The 21,484-nt window shown below is 39.9% G+C and overlaps 1 protein-coding gene across 5 annotated transcripts in view; it reads left to right on the plus strand.

Annotated features, from left to right (window-relative positions):
- The window catches only part of Col12a1 (collagen type XII alpha 1 chain), a 114,918-nt gene that overhangs the window by 19,248 nt on the left and 74,186 nt on the right, over positions 1–21,484 (plus strand). For 4 of the 5 annotated variants that reach the window (XM_060384709.1, XM_060384712.1, XM_060384710.1 and 1 more), the window contains exons 11-17: positions 550–822; positions 3,331–3,603; positions 4,388–4,660; positions 13,707–13,979; positions 18,853–19,119; positions 19,665–19,857; positions 20,788–20,909. The exons of the other annotated variant lie outside the window; for it this stretch is intronic. In XM_060384709.1, the coding sequence (XP_060240692.1) occupies positions 550–822; positions 3,331–3,603; positions 4,388–4,660; positions 13,707–13,979; positions 18,853–19,119; positions 19,665–19,857; positions 20,788–20,909 (1,674 nt within the window). The remainder of the gene's footprint in view (positions 1–549; positions 823–3,330; positions 3,604–4,387; positions 4,661–13,706; positions 13,980–18,852; positions 19,120–19,664; positions 19,858–20,787; positions 20,910–21,484) is intronic. 5 annotated transcript variants of the gene reach the window in all.

Consider the following 21,484-nt stretch of genomic DNA (forward strand, 5'->3'; position numbering starts at 1 on the left):
AGCTCCAAGCCACTCCTCTTGCTGTAGAAACACTTTGATTACAGAGGGACCCCACTGCACCCCGCTCTGGATTTGGCAGAATCAAGTCAGTTCCTCATACTTGCATGACAAATGTTGTCCGCACTGAGGCACCTTCCCAGCCATGATAATTATTCATTTGCCAGAAAATTCCTTAGCTTTACTTTGAAATATCCGTCTACCTGTCACTAAGGGAAAACTGTTATGGCTCATTTAAAATCTGCTACTGTCTAAATATACACTTGTGGGGGAACGTTCTATTAACGCTTTGTCTTGAGAAGCTCAGCATTCAAGTTCATTTTAATTAATTACTTCCTTTAAGTAATATGATGACTGTTGTGGATAGTTAAGTAAAACGATCAGGACTTCCTGTTAAAAGGGAGGCCTTCTCTTAGAGGTCGCACGCATCGGTCTCAGTGGTTCTGCTCCTGAATGAACATCAACCATTTCAGAAGCACAGAGTCGAGAGGTCTATTTTCATTCCATAGAGCTAAAAATTTAAATTATTTCTTTTTCCCCCTCTTTAAACAGCATATGTACCACCGAAGGATCTGCGTTTTTCTCAGGTAACTGCTAATAGTTTCAAAGCTGAATGGTCTCCTGCTGGAGAAAATGTTTTTTCATATCACGTCACGTACAAGGATGTTACTGGGGATGATGAGGTCACAGTGGTGGAACCAGCCTCGAGTACCAATGTTGTCCTCAGCAACCTGAAGCCAGAGACCCTGTACTTGGTGAATGTGACCGCAGAGTATGAAGATGGCTTCAGTATTCCCTTATCTGGAGAGGAGACCACAGCTGAAGGTAGGGATTCTCCCATGTTTTTTCAAAACCTTGTAATTAATTAGAGAGCAAAATTATAGCATGAACAAACCACCTGAAAAATAAAAAAAGCACTTTCCAGCCATTTCAGCCATTTTTTTGGTGTACATTTTAACTGCATGAAGTCTATTGACCTTTTACGGCCATCACCACCACCATCCATGTGCAGAATGTGCCAAATGTGTCAGAGTTTATTTATTTATTTATTGAGCCTGCAGACCCGGATTACCTTAACTTGCTATGTAAACCAGGTTGGCCCTGGACACATGGAGGTCTGCCTACCTCTTACGCCTGAGTGCCTTGGTTGAAGGCTTGTGCCAGTGTGCTTGGACAGAATTTATTTTTTTTTTAAAGGCAAGTATTATCTTATTGTATGAGCATCATGCTCTGTATATTCATCTATTCAGGTTGGTCCCACTTTTGGCTATTATGAATAATGGTGCTGGGACATGAGCGAATTAATTCTATGAGTTTTTGAGATGTGCCCTTTTTACCAATTAGAGCTGCATACCTTTTGGCATAATTACTCTCATTTGACATTTAATATGACTAAGAAAAAAACTCAAGACTAGTCAACTACTCTTAACACGGAAACAGTGATAATTACAAAGATGTATATTCTCTTCCCTGTTTTGATTGGGTGCAAGGGAAAGAACCCAGAAGGGCCATCCTAAGAATTGAAGATGTATAAAGAAATATTTGCTGGCGGATACACTTTGTGTACCTTATTGACAAAATTAGGGAATTTATGTCTCCATTTTCTAAAGATGAGTGATATTTTTCTTTTGTATATGATGTAGTTCTGGCTACAGGCCAACTGAAGTACCTAATCCATCTTTTAAAAAAATTATGGTTGTATAACATATATTCATACTTGAGATATTTCTGATTTATTGCTTACAAGGCCTACTGCAGCTCAAGAAGAAACTTGAGTCTGAAAGCTTTTAGACATTGGGCTACCACAGAATAGATGGATGCCTGAAAGATCTACTGTACTTTGTGAAATTGTGGAAGCTAAAGTTTCTTTTGTAAATAGACAAGTTTTAACATTTAACATCTTACTTAAGCTGGTGTTTTTTGATCTCTTACTAGATGCCATATGCTATACTAAATGTCTTTCATGGATTATCTTATTCAGGCACTTTAATAGTCTAATAAGTAGTAATGTTTAATTGCTGACCAATCTGTGGCTCAAATTATACATCCATGAAGTTTCAGAGCTGGGATTCACAACCATTAGTCATTCTGCTTCGTTTGTTTTGACTAATTTGGTCTTTTTTCTTGACATAATGAATCATGGACAAAGTTTGCCAACTGCTTTTTTCTTTCTTTCCTTCCTTCCTTTCTTTCTCCTCTTTCCTTTCCTTCCTTCCTTCCTTTCCTTTCCTTCCTTCCCTCCCTTCTTCCTTCCTTCCTTCCATCCCTCCTTCCTTCCTTTCTTCCTGTCTTTGTTCTTCCTCCCTTCCTTCCCATTTCCTTTCCTTTCTTTCTTGTGTGTGTCTATGTCAAGGTCTCAGGTTTTAGGTTGGCCTCCCTGGAACTGGCTATACTAAGTTGGCCTTTAATCAACAGAAATTGAACTGCCTCTACTCTCTGAGTGCTGGGATTAAAGTATACATTGCCACACCCAAAATATTTTTTTAATGGATTCATTTTCTTTTCCTTTTTTTTTTCCTGTCTGAAATGATCTATGGGCGTGTTAAATTTTTATTTAAAAATTTTGTTTTATTCATTTTAATTTTTTGTGTTTGGGCGTTTTCCTGCGTGCATGTCTGTACACCACGTGTGAGCAGTGACCCTAGAGGCTGAAAGAGTGTGTCTGATAACCTTAAATCTGGAGCGGCAGGTGGTTGTGAGCTGTAGTGAGGGTGGCGGGAACCGACCTGGGTCCTCTGAAAGAGCAGCCATACTTTCAACACTGAGCCATCTCTTCAGCCCCATGATATGTTGAAATTTTAGATAAACTTCAAATTCTGTTTGTCATTTGCATACAACTACATTCCACTGCAGCTTCACCCCGGCGAACCGAGAACATGATGTCTTAATTTCACCTTTATTGAATGTGGTGTCCATGTGACAGTCTTTCTTCTTGAGCATGTTTCCCAAACATAAAGTCCAGTGTTCCTATCTGGGCTCCTAACCTGAAAATTTCATTGATAGACCTTAAGTGTGTTTTAGCCACATTGCAATTCAACTTGGAGATTTACATTTAGTGATATTCATTAAGTGCTTGTCACATACTTCTCTCTCATATTATAGCCTAGAGTTTCCTCTCTGTTAAATGACCATACGGATAAGAAACTACTTGCCTATTGTTTCAGAATGTATTTAAGGTCTGGCTAAATGATGTTATAACCAGCGTGCTTACAAACAGAACTGGTCAGGGAATTCAGTCAGAAAAAAATGTTCCAATTAATGTTCAAAAGCCATTTTTTGTACTTATGTAAAATCAGCTGGCTTTTAAAAAATTATGGTATTTTTAAATTTCAGTAAAAGGAGCACCACGAAACCTGAAGGTGACAGATGAGACTACGGACAGTTTTAAAATTACCTGGTCTCAAGCTCCAGGAAGAGTCTTAAGGTATCGAATTATATACAGACCAGTTTCTGGTGGAGAAAGCAAAGAAGTTAGCACTCCAGCCAATCAGAGGAGGAAAACACTGGAGAACCTGACGCCAGACACAAAATATGAAATATCTGTAATCCCTGAATATTCCTCGGGACCTGGCTCTCCACTGACAGGAAATGCAGCCACTGAAGAAGGTAGAGGAAATATACTGGTCGAATGGAAACAATATACTTTCCTTGTTCTCCTTGTAGGAAAGATGTAGGGAAAATATATTTTTTAAGTTTTTAAATATTAGTTATAGTTTATTGACTCTGTATCCCAGCTGTATCCAGCTCTCTCATTCCCTCCCAATCCCACCCTCCCTCCCTCATCTCCTCCTTGCCCCTCTCTAAGTCCACTGATGGGGGAGAACCTCCTCCCCTTTCATCTGACCCTGGTTCATCAGGTATCTTCAGGACTGGCTACAAAGTCCTCCTCTGTGGCCTAGCAGGGCTGTTCCTCCCTCGGGGTGGGGGGTGGTGGGGCCAAAGAGCCAGCCATTGAGTTCATGTCAGAAATAGTTAGGGAAAATATTTTATGTGGAAGATTCTGATGACAGATTTTACACAAAAGCCAATTTTCCCCCTTTGAGACAGAATGCTTGTATGTAGCCCAGGCTCTCCTCAAATTTACGATTTTCCTATCTTACCCTTCTAAGCGTTGAGATTACAGGAGTGTGCTACTATGTCTGGCTTCTATGGAAGATTTTAATTTGTGTAAATACAGAACATGTTTACTCATTGTTCACTATTGTGTAGGACCCTACTTAACACTGCTAATATTTTATTAGCTAGGCAGTGGTTTATATTGCCATAGAGTCGTCGCATAGGAAGCAAATTTGATGTAACACACGTATGAAAAAAAATGAGTGTTTTCCAGTCTTTTTTCTTTTCTTTTTGCTAAATAATGCCTTTTGGTTCTGCCGTTTTTGTAATGAAGTTAGAGGGAATCCAAGAGACCTAAGAGTTTCTGACGCGACGACATCCACGCTGAAGTTGTCTTGGAGCGCGGCACCAGGGAAAGTGAAGCAGTACCTTGTGACGTACAGCCCAGCAGCCGGAGGGGAAACTCAGGAGGCCACCGTGAGGGGAGACACAACCAACACGGTGTTGAGGAGACTGAAGGAAGGGACCCAGTACGACATATCCGTGACAGCCTTGTACGCGTCTGGGGCTGGTGAAGCTCTTTCTGGAAAAGGAACAACACTTGAAGGTAATTAATGTTCCGCGTTCTGGTGGAGACGGAGCATGGGAGTGGTTTTTCTCAAGAAGCTGGAAATGTTTTTAGAGAATGAGTTAAAAGTGAATGCTATAAAACAGCCCGTTACATTGCAAAATAGCGCAAGCCGCTTTGTAAGGCCATGGGTTGCTGCAATGAATGGAGAGGGCAACGTTGAAGGGGATGGATCTTGGGAAGCATATAAATTTGGGGAGCCTTCAGAGGCCTCAGATCATGCCTGGCTATATTCCCCAGGTTTCTGTGGGAGCCATTCTCTGACTTTACTCATCTTTTTCATAAAGCATTCACGAGTGGTTAAGGAAAATGAGGTTACACTATAGACTCTTAAGTTTATGTCATTTTTGATCATATTTTCCACTGCTTATGTGAAATGATTGTTAGAGAATGTTCATATTAATTATGACTTGAGAGCAAAGAAACAAACAAAAAACCCAGTGGAGTTGGGCAAAGTGCCCAACGTCAGTTGCATCCAGGAGACTGGAGGAATGTTGGTGCTGTAACCATTAGCAACAAGGCTTGCGGAAGAGAGTTTGGATTCTAAATAAAGTTTTGGAAACAAATGAGAAGAGGTTAAGTAATCACAATCAAGAGTTTAATCCCAATAATAAATAAAACGCATCCTCAGCAGAGGTCTTAAAAAAATATTGAATGCCAGTGTGTAGAATACTGGCAACCGGAAGAGCATTGCTAGGCCACTTATCTATGTGACCTTGAAATGTCCTCCCACCATCTCAGTTTGCCTCTACATGGAGGAATGGTCCTCCTCTTTTCTTCCTAGGGTTGCTATGGAGCCCGAATGGGAGAAGGTTGGTGAGACCTTTTCGGAACCATAAAACACCATATATAAAATAACAGTAATTTTAGCATTGATGCCTGAAAATTAAAGCTTTAGTAGTACAAAGATACTGATTGGCTGGAAATAAGAGGCAGACATGGAAATTACCTTAACCATGGAGTAGGACCAGGCAATAGAAGCACTGTGTCATCGGAAGAGCTTGAGAAGTATGTTCTCCCCTGACCTTTTGATGTTCTCTTCTTCACATGGTTTGCATGTGTTTCCAGCATAGACGTTCAGAGGATATTTTTAAAAGTACAAACTTGGAAAATTTATTGTTTACAGAATAGGTATAGATTTTATTTCTTAAAATTTCTTTCATATAAAGAGACTCTAGGAAATAATACTTTTCATTTGGTTGTCCCGTTTGGCCTCTGGTACTTTAATCTACATTTTAGAAATACATTCATCTAACTAGCAGGGTTTTCAAAGCAAAGACTCATGACCAAACCTTTGGCAGAGTACAGGGAATCATAAGAAAGAAGGGGAGTTGGTCTGATGGGGAAAGGATAGGAGCTCCACAAGGACCAAATATATCTGGGCACAGGGTCTTTTCTGAGACTGACATTCAACCAAGGACCATGTATGGATATAACCTAGAACCTCCACTCAGATGTAGCCTGTGGTAGCTCAGTAACCAATTGGTTTCCCAAAGTGAGGGGAACAAGGACTATTTCTAACAGGAACTCAATGACTGGCTCTTTGGTCTCCCCACCCCCGAAGGGAGGAGCAGTCCTGTTAGGCCACAGAGGAGGGCTTTGCAGCCAGTCTTGAAGATACCTGATAAAACAGGATCAGATGAATGGGGAGGAGGTCCCCCCTATCAGTGGACTTGGAAAGGGGCACGGTGGAAATGAGGGAGGGAGGGAGGGACTGGGAGGGAATGAGGGATAGGGACACGGCTGGGATACAGAGTTAATAAAATGTAACTGATAAAAAAAAAAGAAAAGAAATACATTCATACTCAGTCAAAAATTTCTTCATTAACTTTAGTTTTTATCATGTATTTATGTTTGTACTTTCATGTATCGATGCCTGCTTTGCATACTGAAGACTTTTTCCTCCCATCTCCTTACTACTTCTGTTCTCTCTCTGGTCTACATAACTGTCTTTCACATTCATGTCCTTTGGTTTTGTCTTGTGATCTACTGAGATCCTCCAGGGCTGTCTGTGTGACTGTGGGTTTGGAGCTATCTGTTGGCGCTGTGTGGATTAGTAGAGTGTACACTAAAGACAGTGCCTCCCCTTTCCTCAGAATCTGTCATTAGCCAAGAGTTCAGAGGCTCCCCCACTCCCTGATTGATGTTGACAGGGCCAGTCTCGTGTGGACTAGTGCAGGTAAGCTGATGTTTACCATAGCTGTATCCAGTCTAGGTAGCTTTTCATTGCCCAATCACTCATTTTTCTTGATTTTAAAAATTAAAGTATTTTCACCAAGAATAATGTATTAGAAATCTCATATAGCAAAGTGTACATCCTAGTCTCCAGCAAACCATATTTTTTATCTTTGATTTTTTTTTCAGTCAAATGGGTATAGTACTGTTGTTTATAAGTTATAACTTTATATAAATGGCATAGCACAATTTCCAAATTGTCTGCATGTGTGAGTGTTAAAGCACATACATCTTCGTGTATTTGACCAGAAATGATTTCTGAGGAAGATGGACAGGAAGTAAAGTAAATTCAAAAAAGATCAAAGACTTCTTTATATTAGAGCCCTTGGCCTACTACGAAGATCACAAAAGTGCTATCTCTCTGTTTTATGAACATATTTACTCCAATTGCATTATGTATAGTAAACTTGATGAGTCTGTGGAAGTGTAGTTGTGGCTAAATTAAAATAATAGATTTTTTTTGCCCCTGCTTATTCCATTTCGTTTTATTATACCAACTCAGCCAAATTCACATACCATATACAGGAATAGGATATGATGGTGAATGTGAGGAGTGGAAAGCCCAGGGTAGAGCCAGGCAAATGCTTTTGAGGGCTGCTGTTTTTCTAATCTGGTTTTCTCCTGGGAGAGGAGGTGGTAAGAGCAGACCTTGAAGGAATGCTTCTCCTATCCAGGGCCTGGAGTGGACCAGCAAGAGCTCTCTGTAGGTTGAAAAATTTGCAGATTACCTTGAGAACACGTGGCTTTCAATTCAAAGAACAAAAGTCCTGCCTTTCCCTTTTTAGAATCCTTTGCATGGTCTACAACCATCCCTAACCTTCATTTGTTGTTTGTTTCCCAGTACCTTTTCTTTTTGAAATGCAGCCGATGATCTGAAAATTCCCCGTCTCTGGAAGAGAGATTTATTAGCATTGGCGCTAGGGAAGTTCATGGTTGGCTTAGGACTGTTGTGTGATAGAATCACAAAGGCAGAGTTTATTGCTATTTCAGATCCAAACTTCAGAGGAATCTGAGCAGAAGCCATTAAGTTTGATTTATATGGTCCCTAACTCCCGTTGTTGTCATCAGGGTAGAGAGGCTTAATGTAATTACTAAAAACCCTGCTGTGCATGCAAATGTACTTTGAGCCTGGGTAGAAACCTTCCTAGTCACTGTTGGGACTTGACAGGGAGGGGAACCTATTTGACAAATCTAATTGAAGAATGCTTAGCTTTGATTCAGAGATTCACCAAAAGTGAATGGAAATATCAGTCTGACAATAAGACAGTTCTGTTTTTGAATTTTGAGTACTTTCTGGCTATGGAAACCATGCCTTTTTAGAATTTTCTTTGTTTTAGTTGCTGTAGCAACCTGCCAGTGCCTGAGACATGAATGGCTTCCTACAGATCAAACCAAGTTGACTTAGCTGACATTTTGTTACAGTGAGGTTTTCAGCACAGGGCAGGGATTCTGCCTTATGTATAGTAACATGGACTTCTCCAAGGTGGATTAAACAAGGCTTCTTTGTTTTCTTAGATTTACTGCTGTCCCATAATTTAAAAAAAAAATCATACATTGAGGAATAAGCATTCTGACGTCACTGGAGAACTTTATCATGATCATGGAATGCTAATTCAGTTTCCTTTTTTTGTGACTTAATTGCCCGCCAGAGAAATAAAGCTAAGTCAGACTTGGAGAGGCAATAATTAGGAAAGAAAGATCTCTACTCATGCAGTTCTGAAGCAGAACTGCAATTTAGTTGTTAGGTTTTTACAAATTGCTTCTTCCTTTAAGTGGCTGAGTTGTCGACAGTGAACTCTGTCCTCTGGAATGGTGGCCCTGGTTCTGTTTCCACATGAATGTTGTCCAGGAGCAGGTCTTCTGTAGTCTTCTGTGGAAAGTTGGATGACTTTTGAGCTGAGCTCTAACGGAAAAGACAAATTGATTTAGAAGAGCATTTACATTACATTTTAAATTGAACTTCTATTTCTGAACGTGCTGTGTGAAGTCCAGTGAAGGCTGGCTGGAACAATCTATAAGGTGAAACACAGCTTCATTACAGGGTGATTCATTCTTCAGTTATCATCATTGGCTAATTTATATTTTAATTATGTTTGAATTGGATGCTAATTTCCTTTTTGGAAGGCAAATGGAAAAGAGCTAAGGAAACATAGGAAAGTTACTTAAATGAGACATTGGTTCTTTGGCATGGCATGTGGAAAACATTGTATAATTCAGCTCTTTGTGGATGCTCAGATCATGAGAAATACACCTGTCTGCACCACTTCCACTGCATCAGCAATGAGACGATGCAAGCAGACATGAGAAAAAAATGCATTTAAATAATATATACGTACATATGTATAGCTACAAACATGATTTAGTCAGAACAGAAATGCTGAACACCAACATTGTTTTTAAGAATGTCCCTAATTTGTTTTTTAAACAATTTCATAAGTGTATACAGTGTATGTTAATCAGATCTATCCCTAACTGCCCCTGGACACTCTACTTCTCACCCTGAACACATCATCCTCCTGCTTTCATTATCTCATTAAAAAAATATAACCTGCTGGAGTCCGGGTAGTGATATTTGAATGCATACGGGCCTGGGGCTATTGGCCTGAGCCTAGACGCTCTGCCAATGGTCAACACTCTTCTCCCAGTAGCCAATAACAACTAACATCTCCTCAGCTAGGATTGGGGCCTCACGAGCTCCTCCTCTTTCCGTGTTGAAATATCAACTGGCTTGATTTTGTGTAGCTGTGAGGTCATGAGTGCAATGGTCGTGCCATGTCCAAAAGACGGTGTTTCACAGCATTCCCCCCTTTCCCCTCTTACGTTCTCTCTACCGCTCTTTTGCAGTGTTCACTAAGCCTGGAGTGTTAGCATGCTCTATTTAGGATCAAGTACTCAAAAGTCACTTATTCTCAGCTCTTTGACTGGATACTAAGGTTTCAAAATCTGCTTGAGCTCTATACCTTTAAACTTAGGACAGAACTTGCACTTCCTTGCCTCTACACTGTTATTAAGAAGAATGTATGGGGACATTAGCGGGATGGAATTGAAGGGGAAAGCAGTGATGGCCCTAGGAAGACACATTTGAAACAAAGCAATAACTTCAACTGCAGAGACAAACGAAACATAGATAACACAGTTCAGAGCAGGAGAAAGCAGGCGCTATGAGAGTAAACATTATTGAAAAACATTCCCTTAGGAAACCTGAGCAAGCCTCAGAATCATAAAACAAACATCTGAGGAAATCATGGGGGTGGGGGTAGGGAGCAACCACTACAATATTGTGGATCTCAACACAGCAAGATAGTGATAAAGAAATGAAGCCTGTTTTTATTTTGCTCACTGCCCCAGTTATTGTGCCTGGAGTAGGCTCTGACTTCCTGCTTTCCTTTTCTCCGCTCTCTCCTTTTATACATTCTAAAAATGGACCCCTGCTTAAGCCTATCTAACCAAACTAAAATAGTTTCCAGTAGTTACTGATAGCTGAACCTTCCTTGAGGCAGAAACTATAAACATATTAAACAAGCAAATGCCTGCCTACATGGCACTTTGACTAAACCCTGTAAGAGTGCTGTTCAAAGCGTTGTTGAGCAGCATTTTCTTTTAAGAGAGGATAGGGCAGAGAGAAGAGAGGGAGACATCCAGCACCACGTTTTATGAAATGGAAAGCACGTGGTGATAGGCTAAGTCAGCCTTCCAGTTCTCCGAGGGCCAGTCTTCAAGTGACTTGGATTTGATGTGCCTGGAAATATAACCATACAATAGAGGGATTACCAAGCTGTCTCAGAGATCATCCTCATGACCCACATTTTGACCAGTTTTGCTTACCAGGAAGACTTTATTTTCGAGGAGCTGTCATTCCGGACAAAAGCAAGTGTGAAGGTTCACTACCACTCTGTCCATCTCATGAAGAAACAGCTCTGTAAGTCTCGGAGGGGAGCAGAAAGGAACCAGGAAGATTGGTGGGGAGTAGAAGGAGAGTGGGTCAGTGTGTGAAGGGAAGATATGTGTTAAGATCCACGGAGGACTGAATCACAGTGCAAATGGAAAAGAGTTTTAGGGACGGTTAGTGTTTAGACAGCCTCATGTGGTCTGATTCGAGCAGAGCTGAGCTTTGCCTCACAAAGCACTTCTATGCACCTAATCATGTCCAGTCCAGAGGTTTTGTTGCCAAGGCATTAGGAAGTGACATAGCTTGCTGGTGGCCCACTCAGCTGGTTGCACACTTGACCTCAAGCTAAACCACATGCCAGCCTGCATCCTGCCCATTTTCATCACAGTTTCCTATGTAGTTGCTTCAGATTTTGGTAATCTAACATTTGACCCAACCAAGATCCCATTTAAAAACAAACAGACAAACAAACAAACAATAAAAGACCTTCATAGGTTGTAGGTTTGCTAAAACGGTCTCCCCATGGATCTATCTTTTTCTCAAAAAAGATCCACATGTTACAAAGTATCTTCTATTTCTTTATAATGCATAGCCACCTACTTTGGAGACAAAGTAGCAGGATGCTCGAAAACCCTATACACCAACGTTGAGAAATAAGTCTTTCCACTTAGACTGATAGAAAAAAAAAACGGTTTGAAGTATTTGTCACTTGGCTTCTCCTTTTTTTGGGGTCTGAACTTTGTCTTTCGTGAGGAATGTGGTGACATGGGTGTCTGTAATGATGTTCATCCACGTCAGTCAGGAACTCTGGCTTACAGGCTCAAATCTCCTCCGAGGTTACTCAAGTCATTGTTGGCGTGCCTTTAGTGAGAATGCGAATATTTTTTTAGTTGCTATTTCATTTGTGTCTTTAAAAGGGCTTTGGCGAATTAATTTCAGGAAATTAATGTACTTGACAAAGTATTGTGATTTTGCTAGTTATTTGTTCTAGCTTTACAGGTCTTTTGAGTGTTAAAATAGCTGGTTAAACCCTTGGGAAGACATGTCTAGTTATCTGGGATCTTTTTGTTTTCAGCTCAGAAACATTTTTTGCATCAATCACAATTCTCTTCCTGTTATTTTTCTCAGAGTGAAATAATTTGCTTGTGTTTGTGAGGCTGTTGCTTGTTGTCATGGAAACAAACAATGCCATAAGTTCAGCGCTGTAGACTGTAGGGAGAAAAACAGACCAAAAAGCATAGCCCTTAGGAAAAGTAGAAGCTGATGATGACCCTTATGGAAGAATATTCCCATATTTGAAGTTAAATTTTTGTATGTTTGGAGAATATCATTAATGCATTAACTAGCTTATTTAAATCCAAAGTCACTATCAAGTGAGTTCATTTCCCAGTAGCCTTTGTGCCTGCAGGCTAAGAAATTCAAAAGCAAATGCACATGTGGAAAAATGATCTATAATAAGCAAAGAAAAAGTGTATCGCAGACTTGAAACTTAACAGAGTTGTGAGAAATCAGTCACCAAAACAATGAAGAACCAAACCAAGCTCAGAAGCTAATAATTTGAAGTTTACTTGCTTCTGTAAGCAAAGAAAATATAGAGGTTATTCCCATGCAAGCAGCAAATGCTTCTATAAGAGGCTTTTAGCCTTTTAATGCTGAGAGAAAAAAGCCACTATGTTCTTGAAAATAAGTGTTCTTGGTTTCAGTGAAATATGCAGCTAATTTCCTTCCAGAGATGAGATGTCCTGTCTGGTTTCAAAGTTATTTATAATGGAATAAGAACTTTCCGTTAGGATCTGGTAGGCATTCCAGCTTCTCTTTTATTTATCTTTTCCTCTAAGCTCTACCATGTTGGAGGAGAGTGTGTGCTGACTTTTGTGGTGGTGGTTGTTAATCATTATCTTTATTTTCTGGTCAATGCTTAATTGTTTATGAGTAGGTCTGAAATGTTCATTCCACCCTGCATTAAGGAAGCAACAGCTTTCAGAAATCTAGTATGTGAACTATCACTTACACGGATGTAAAACAATTACCGGCATGATGGATGCTGAGGAGGCAGATAGTTTTATATTTATGTCACACTGTGGCTTAAACCCTAGTAAAATCAGCCAATACAAAGTGACCAGTGTATTTATATTACATTTAAACTATGGAAAGTGAGGGTTTTATTAGAAATCATCTGTGCACATTATTAAGTTGAGGTCTCTACATTTTTATTTAGTAATATATGTAATATATTATTAAATCTATTAGCTTTGATTAGCAAGAATAGGTGGTGTGCTCTATTTTGATGACTAATACCTTTAAGTTTTCTGGAGTATTGGTGACTTTTAGTTTCATTAAAGTTAAGGTATGCTGAAAGTTTGTATTTGTACTCTTTTGAACTGAATATGCAAGTAAAAGTCTGTTTAGAAAGCAATTTTGGGAGTTAAGGATTGCAAGTGGTGTATGAGTGTTGTACTTACTGTAATTCATATAATGACATTGAGATTATTAAAATTAGACAGTAAGGAAAAGAACCCAGGTAATGACAAGGAGGCCTCTGTGAACAGTGGGCTGTGTCCTAAAGCATGCTGAAGTGTGATAAAATATTGACATTCAGACATATTTTCCCCTTTGGAAAGAATTTAAAAGCGTGTATTTCTTCAAAGTAGGATTTTGGTCTTGGCCTAGAGGACCCTGCACTACAAATGAGCACATGGGCAAGGCTGGTAGTTAGGAATCGTGCAGCTTGGAGTTTTCTTCCTCTGATTTGCTCCATTGATTAAAAGCAGCCCCAAAGCTCTGGAAGAATGATCAATTTTCGATAGGCTGAATTTGGGTCCAGTAGATTAGGATGTCTACCAGGATGAGTGAATACTCAGTTGATACTCAAAAAGTGTGCTCCTTTAATCTCCATTCCAGAACGTGGTTCACCTCAGGATCTAGTCACTAAAGACATCACGGACACGTCGATCGGGGCCTATTGGACATCTGCTCCAGGGATGGTTCGAGGGTACAGGGTCTCCTGGAAGTCACTTTATGATGACATTGAGGCCGGAGAGAAAAATCTTCCTGGAGATGCAATTCATACTATGATAGAGAACCTGCAGCCAGAGACCAAGTACAAAATTTCAGTGTTTGCAACTTACAGCAGCGGAGAAGGAGAGCCTGTGACGGGAGAGGCCACGACTGAATGTAGGTAACATCCCAGGTGTGTTGGGGTGAATGTTGGTGCTACCTTATGATTAATCAGCCCAAGTGACATGCCGTTTAACCACTGTTTTTTTTTTTTTTCTTCACTTGCTAATAAGGAGTGAACATTAACAATGTTTAAGAAGTGTGGTTTAATTTCAAATTAGGTCCAGATATGGAAAATAATAACATATTTGGACAATTCTGAATTCTTCCCAGCCCCATATATTTGTCCATTTTATTTCTTGGTAAAGAGATCAGCTAGCTAGGACACTCAACTAGTGAAAATAGAGCTCCCATGTAGACTGAGAATTTAGGAGCATTTGTGGTTGCATAATCTTGGTCAAGTGCCTTAGCTTTCAAGTGTCAGTTTCCTAATCTGTGGAATACAGATGATAAATTTCTTCCCTTGTAGTGCCATGAGGATTAAATGAAATGACAGTAGACAGAGCACCAGGTACAGTGCCTAGCCACTTAAGGATGTCAGAGAACGCTGAGTTTATGCTTTTCACGTGAGGGTAATCAGAGATTCGTTTACCCTTCCCCTGTTGTCGTTGCTAAGATTAACTAAAAAACCCGTTCAACATTCTGTGGCTTGGGTTGACTTCTGTTTTATTGTAGTGGATAATTATGAACTATCTTTCATGTCTCATCTCATGACCGGGGAAAGAGGCGTCAAGACTTCTTAGTTCTCCTTTTAATTTTTTGAGTGACAGTGTGAATATTCAGTAATTTCAACAAGTGTACTCCTTTGTTGGGTGTGTGAATAATGGAGAGAGCTGTGTGTATATGGAGGCAGGGAAGGATGGACACCTGGTACATATTTGTGCTTCTTGATGACTATTTTTTATTTTTATGTTTTGAGACAGTGTTTCACTCTGTAGCCTTTGCTGCCTTGGACTGTGTTAGATCACTCTAGCTTCAAATTCAGAGAGCTGCTTGCCTCTGCCTCCTGAGTGCTGCGATTAAATGCTTGTCCCATTAGATCCGGCCTCACTTTGTTCATTTCTGCTGTGACATGAACAGCGTTCTAAGCAAGGAAACTGGAAGGCCTGGGTATGGGAGGAATGTACTCAATTCACATTATATTTCATATGACGACGTCCTTAAATAACCATGTAGCATGTACAGTGCATAGGTGCAACAAAAAGCTAAATAGGAACATTCCCTCCTCCCCCTCCCCCAAAAGCAAAGACTATTTAAACCTCACCAAACAAAACCCAAACCAAATAAAACAGCAGCAATGACAAAATGAAGCAACAGCAAACATCTGTTAGTCACGGACATTTCTAAATATTTAGAGGAAAACTTTAAAAAGAAAAACTTTTTCTTTTTTTTTTTTCATTTCGGAAAATCACAGTTTTTTTGTATGTGCTTCCAAGGGAATGTGTAGAAGTGTGTCCAGCATCACTTTCCACTGAAAATCAAGGACATGGCATATGAATATTGATGCCATGAAAATGATGAATTGGGACTAAAATATCCATTGTCCCTCCTCATAGTGGCTGGTTCAGTAATGACATGGGGTGTGTCTAAAAATACACCATGAGTTTTTAAAACATGAAGAGAACTCGCGGAGTGTAAGCCTGTCACAGCATTCTGTAGTATGTGATATACCTATTCATGATATGAGAAACACTGACTTTTAGTTATGAGAAGCCAACAAGCTTTTTTCCCCCCACAAGGGACAAATTTTTTTTTTTAATTTTTAATTTTTATTAATAACAGTTTATTCACTTTGCATCCCAGTGGTAGCCCCTTCCCCATCCCCTCCCAATCCCACCCTCTCTCCATCTTCTTCTCCTATGCCCCTCCCACAGTCCAATGATAGGGGAGGTCCTCCTCCCCTTCCATCTTACCCTAGTCTATCAGGTCTCATCAGTACTGGCTTCTTTGTCTTCCTCTGTGGCTTGGTAAGGCTGCTTCCTCTTCAGATGGAGGTGATCAAAGCGACAGCCCATGAGTTCATGTCAGAGATGGTCCCTGTTCCTATTATTGGGGAACCCTCTTGGACACTGAGCTGCCGTGGGCTACTTCTGTGCAGGGGTTCTAGGTAATCTGCATGAATGGTCCTTGTTTGGAGTATCAGTCTCAGAAAAGACTCCTGTGCTCACATTTTTTGGTTCTGTTGCTCTCCTTGTGGAGCTCCTGTTCCCTTTAGGTCTTTCTATCTCCCCCTTCTTTCATAAGATTCCCTGCACTCTGTCCAAAGTTTTTTTCTCTTCATAAATTATGATTTCCCAGTTGGGCTCTTTGGCACACTCCTGTGATCCCAGCACTCAGTGAGGCAGAGGCAGGCAGATCTCTTTGAGTTTGAGGCCAGACTGGTCTAAAAAGCAAGTCTAGAACAGCCAAGGCTACAAAGAGAAACCATGTCTCAAAAAACCAATATATGTATATATATGTATAGATATATACACATATACCAATTACATATACATTTGTATAAAATTTCCCATTAAAAATGAGATAGATTTGATGCACTTTATCTCACTTCAGTTTCTTTATTGCTAAAGAGTTGATAAAAACACAGAAACACAGCAGATCCACAGAGAACCTTAAGGTGTTATTAACACTATTAACACTGCTAGTAACCTGCTATTAACACTTTGAATCTCATAAAGGATTTGGGAGTTTGGGATTCTGTTCTTTTGAGAACAAAAGTTTGTGTTTTAGCCACTTTAACTTTCCATTTTTCTCAGTTGTAAATTGTGTGAAGAAAATTTGAGAACTTTATATCTGACAAGGATGACTTACCATACTCCGAGGAGAGTTTTCACTTTTTGTTTACTATAAGATACAGTTGAAACACTATTTTTCAGGCTGACATATAAAGTAATGGGTTTCGCTGTGGCTTCTTCGTCTATTGTCTCTTTATACATTGCCATTTGTACTCCCCCCAGACTGCTACCATCCGTTGCCTCCAGGTTTCTTTTCCTTCTTTTTCTAGTTTGTTCCCTTTTACTCCTCTCAAATCCTAAGTATTTTTATTACTCTATTTTCCTATCTCCCTCGAAATCTCTTCCTTTTCTCTCACTATCCTCCTTTTGTTCTGGTATCATGACCTACAAACACACACACACACACATACACACACAACGCACTTAGGTTCTTTACATCAGAGATGGGAGTTGGGGAGAGCTAGCATGAAGTCATGTTTCCACTTTCTCTACTAAGGATACTAATCTCATTAGATTAGGACCTCATCTACAGAAACTCTACAATTAACTGAAATTTCCTCTCCTAAGGTCCTACCTATAAGTATCAATGTTGGAGGTTAAAGCTTCAACATGATTTTTAAGGAGGACACAATTATTACAACCATAATTTAGGTCATTATTTTGTTCTTCTTGATATCCCTAATAATTTTTTATTTGAATCCAGATATTGTGAGTCTTAACTTGATGGATTCTGGACAGTGTATTACTATAAACATTGAGCCTATGTAGAATGTAGTTATTTGGAAATAGTTTGAATTTTTTGTAATTTAGTTTAAGCCCCATTTTAGTTTAGGAACACCTTTACTTTGTTATTGAGGCAATCACCTACTAATAATCTACATTCTGACGTTTGGTCTTCTGGCTCGGGGAACCTTTCTGGCCACGTATGAGCCTCAGGTGCGGTTCTGCTTGTTTTGGGTGGAGCATTCCCTAGTTTGCGGTACTTTCCTCACACATAGGCCCTGCCTTACCCTGGGTTGGGCATTCAAAGAAGGTCTGTACATTTGCGGAGCATTCAGTTCACGGCCTGCGCGCTACCGAAGGGCTCTGCTTCTGGCTCCCTCTATCTTGTCAGTTAGGAAAACCACAGGGCTCCATCTGGATCCCACTTGCCTGTGTTGGTGCGTGGAGACATCACAGCAATAAAATCGCCAACCATAGAGCCAGCTGAGCGTCTTCCTAAAGTCCCAGGGATCGCTGGTGCCTTTTAGATAAGCGATGCCCATTGCCTAAAAACTGTCTCAACAAAGTTTTTATTCTCCCCATTTTAAAGCTGTTTCATTATGACTCTCATCCATTCTATACAAAAATTTCCCCGAAAATCGGGAAAGGCAGTTGGTTTTGTTGCCTTCAGCTCTAGTGCCTTCTGAAAGTACTTGTGAGTCTTTGAGTCTTAAGAATCTTGCCTTGAATTTAACCGAGCCTGCTGATGAACTCATCATTTATAAGAAAGGAGATCCTGGCTGTTTGAAGATATTGGGTGATCTGTTTCTAACAGTTACTTAGTGAAACTGTTAACAGTGAAATATTAGTAAAAGAGATAGTTTAGTGATGTTAGCTGTGCATTAGATAGATACTAATACACAGAATTTCTTAAAGTACTTGATGTGTTTGCTTTCTTCTACTAGCTTTTGAGATGGTTTTATGTGCTGGACTTGCTTGTTTTGTGTTCATAGTCTTACACATATGTGGTGACGAGGTTAGTGTCGGCCATACTAACTTTGGTCAGTCATTTACAGTTTTTAGCTCCTGAAAAGAACTGAATAAAAATTTTAACTCCCTGTTTTTGATCTTTAGTATTCTTGTGTCATTGTTACTAGGGGAATTCTTTACAGATAAGACACAATCAAAAAACATTTAAAACCACATCTTTGGAGATTGATGTTTTTCTTTACTAAAGTCTCTAGAATGCAAATAGGAAATCCCTGCAATATGAATTTCTATTTTTTTGTCTTAACTGGATAAAGCAAAAGCATTCTGCTGAGGCCATGCTCAGATTAGGCTCACACGCCATCACGAACACAAGAGACTGCAATGCTAAGCCAGTTACCTGTGTCCACATGTAAGAGTTCAGAGTTTCTTGTTACATGAAGGAAGAGGCAGACAAGAATGTTTTCTCTTTACATACTGTACATTTTTTCCCCTTTATTTCACAGTATCCCAAGATTCCAAAATCTTAAAAGTGGATGAAGAAACAGAGCACACGATGAGAGTTACGTGGAAACCAGCACCGGGGAAAGTTGTCAACTACCGTGTTGTGTACCGTTCCCAGAAGGGGGGCAGACAAATGGTTGCTAAGGTGCCGCCCACAGTCACTTCAACAGTGCTGAAGAGACTTCAACCCCAGACCACCTACGACATCACAGTTCTCCCCATGTATAAGACAGGAGAAGGAAAGCTTAGGCAAGGCTCCGGAACAACAGGTACAGGGCAAGAACAGTATCAGTGGTGCCTTTGGGGGAGAGAGTACGGTGCATTTCAAGAGAAGGCTGCAGTGCCTCTATTTCACTTGTAAACATTTCAAACTGAATCTGGGGCTGGGGGTTGAGTTATATAGAGAGAGTATTTACCCAACAGAAAACGAGCTTCTGGAGCCAAGCTTCAGCACCACATATGCAAACATTTTAAATCTATAATAAATTAGACCACATTTATTAGGTGGGAAGGTCTAATTAGTACGTTAGTTGTTTTATAAATCTAGTCCCTGATAAAATGTATTCTGCCTGCTAATGTAACAACCCCAAACTCACCTGAATTCTGAGGACTGTGTATCTGCTCGAGCAGAACTCCATTTCTCAGGGATTTTATTGAACTTGGCATTTTGCCCTATAGGACTTGACTCTTCTTACACACACACACACACGCACACACACACACACACACACATTTTGGTGGGAGCTAATACAAAACACTTACACCTATCTTATTGATAATATACATATTTTTTAAAACCCTTTTATTTTTACAGCCTCTCGATTTAAATCACCAAGAAACCTCAAAACTTCTGACCCAACGATGTCAAGTTTCAGAGTGACATGGGAGCCTGCCCCTGGGGAAGTGAAAGGGTACAAAGTCACATTCCACCCTACAGGCGATGACAGAAGACTTGGGGAATTGGTCCTTGGACCATATGACAACACAGTTGTCCTGGAGGAGCTTAGGTAGGAATAAATTATGTTTGTGATAGAGATTGCATCCATTATATACATTAGTAGGTTTTACGCAAAAAACTACTGCATGTGTTTGCAGAAACTAGCAAAGAATTAAAGTTGGACAAATACTTTTCATTTTCTAGACAATTTTTTTCAATTAAGCGATCAGGAATGACTTTTGACATGTCCATCTCACGTAGTTTCACTGCCATTGTAGTCATGTGAAAATGTGTGTCCAGGTGACTCATTCTGAGATCCCCCCAGTGTGGGTGTCACTGCAGTGAGGCATGCTGCAGCTCAAAGGCCAGAGTCTGTGCTTGTTGCCAGCTGGCAAAAGAGTGTAGGGTTGATTAAAGGTCTAGTTCCAGACAGTGAGTTGGAAAACAAGGGGGTGTGAGTTTGAACAGTATTCCACACTCGTCCGGTGACCCTAAATGTGTTACTGTACATTCCTCTTGTTTGTTCAGTAATGTTGACAACTGTGTAATGTTTGCTGTTCATTATCACTTGAGTAGGCAGGATAAAATTCAGCAAGGTCACTGTTTGACATCGCCCAGTGCTGGGTGTCTTAGGTCATCTTGCAGACACAGAACATTTCAATCATCTTAAAGCCTGCATCTCAAAGGCAGCAGAAGCAAGGCAGCTTGCTCTTCCCCACAGTGAGAGGCATAACAGGGGATGCTGCCTGTGGAAGCAGAGCCAGCCCAGAGGTGGTGCCGTAAACCCCCAGACCTCCCTGGAATGCCGGGTGGCTAGTTTCCCGGGATTCCTCAGTACCAAGCTGGAATGTGATGGCAACTATATTTCTTCTTCCCCAATACTGAATATTTCAAGTTCCTCTGGGTGAAAGTTGGTTAGTGAGGATGAGTGTCTTCAACAAAATAAAGACCACTCCTTTGAGACCATGGTCCACACCCACTCTGCATATCACTATTTCAGGGCAGGAACCACCTACAGAGTGAATGTTTTTGGGATGTTTGATGGAGGAGAAAGCTTACCACTCATTGGGCAAGAAATGACAACTCTTTCTGACACAACTGTAACACCATTTTTATCTTCTGGTAAGAAACGAAGTTATATTTTTAAGGGAAAATAGTACTATGAAACTCTCAAATGTGACGTGTTAAGTTATTAAACAATGACAAGTAATTATAATGTTTCGCTAAAATTTAAATAATTCACATACTATTTTATGTTTGTAAAAACTGCTTCAAATATCCAGTTGAGCCTTTTTTTTGGCTTCTCTTTTTTAGTTTTATATTAATTAAATACTGTTTTATTTAAAAATGAGTTTTTATGAAGTGTAAGAACAGTAGTTATACTTTCTATTTTTTCTTTTTAGTGATACATTTTTTTAACTATATATATATATATATATATATATATATATATATATATATATATATGTATGTTTTTTATTCTGATGGTTGCTTGGGTTGAGAAAGAAGGCTTTATACAGAAAGTGTGCATTCATGATTTGTAACAAAATGGTAGCCCAAGCCCTTTAGATGTGCTGTCCCTTGCCATAATTATGGCTTTGATGTAAGCAAAGCCAGCATTTAATAGAATTAAAGATGAGAGTAGGAAGGAGATTTTACTTCTAAACTTTAGAAAAATCATTTACTAAAACCAGTCG

Source organism: Meriones unguiculatus, chromosome 6, assembly GCF_030254825.1.
Source record: "Meriones unguiculatus strain TT.TT164.6M chromosome 6, Bangor_MerUng_6.1, whole genome shotgun sequence".
NCBI lineage: Eukaryota > Metazoa > Chordata > Mammalia > Rodentia > Muridae > Meriones > Meriones unguiculatus.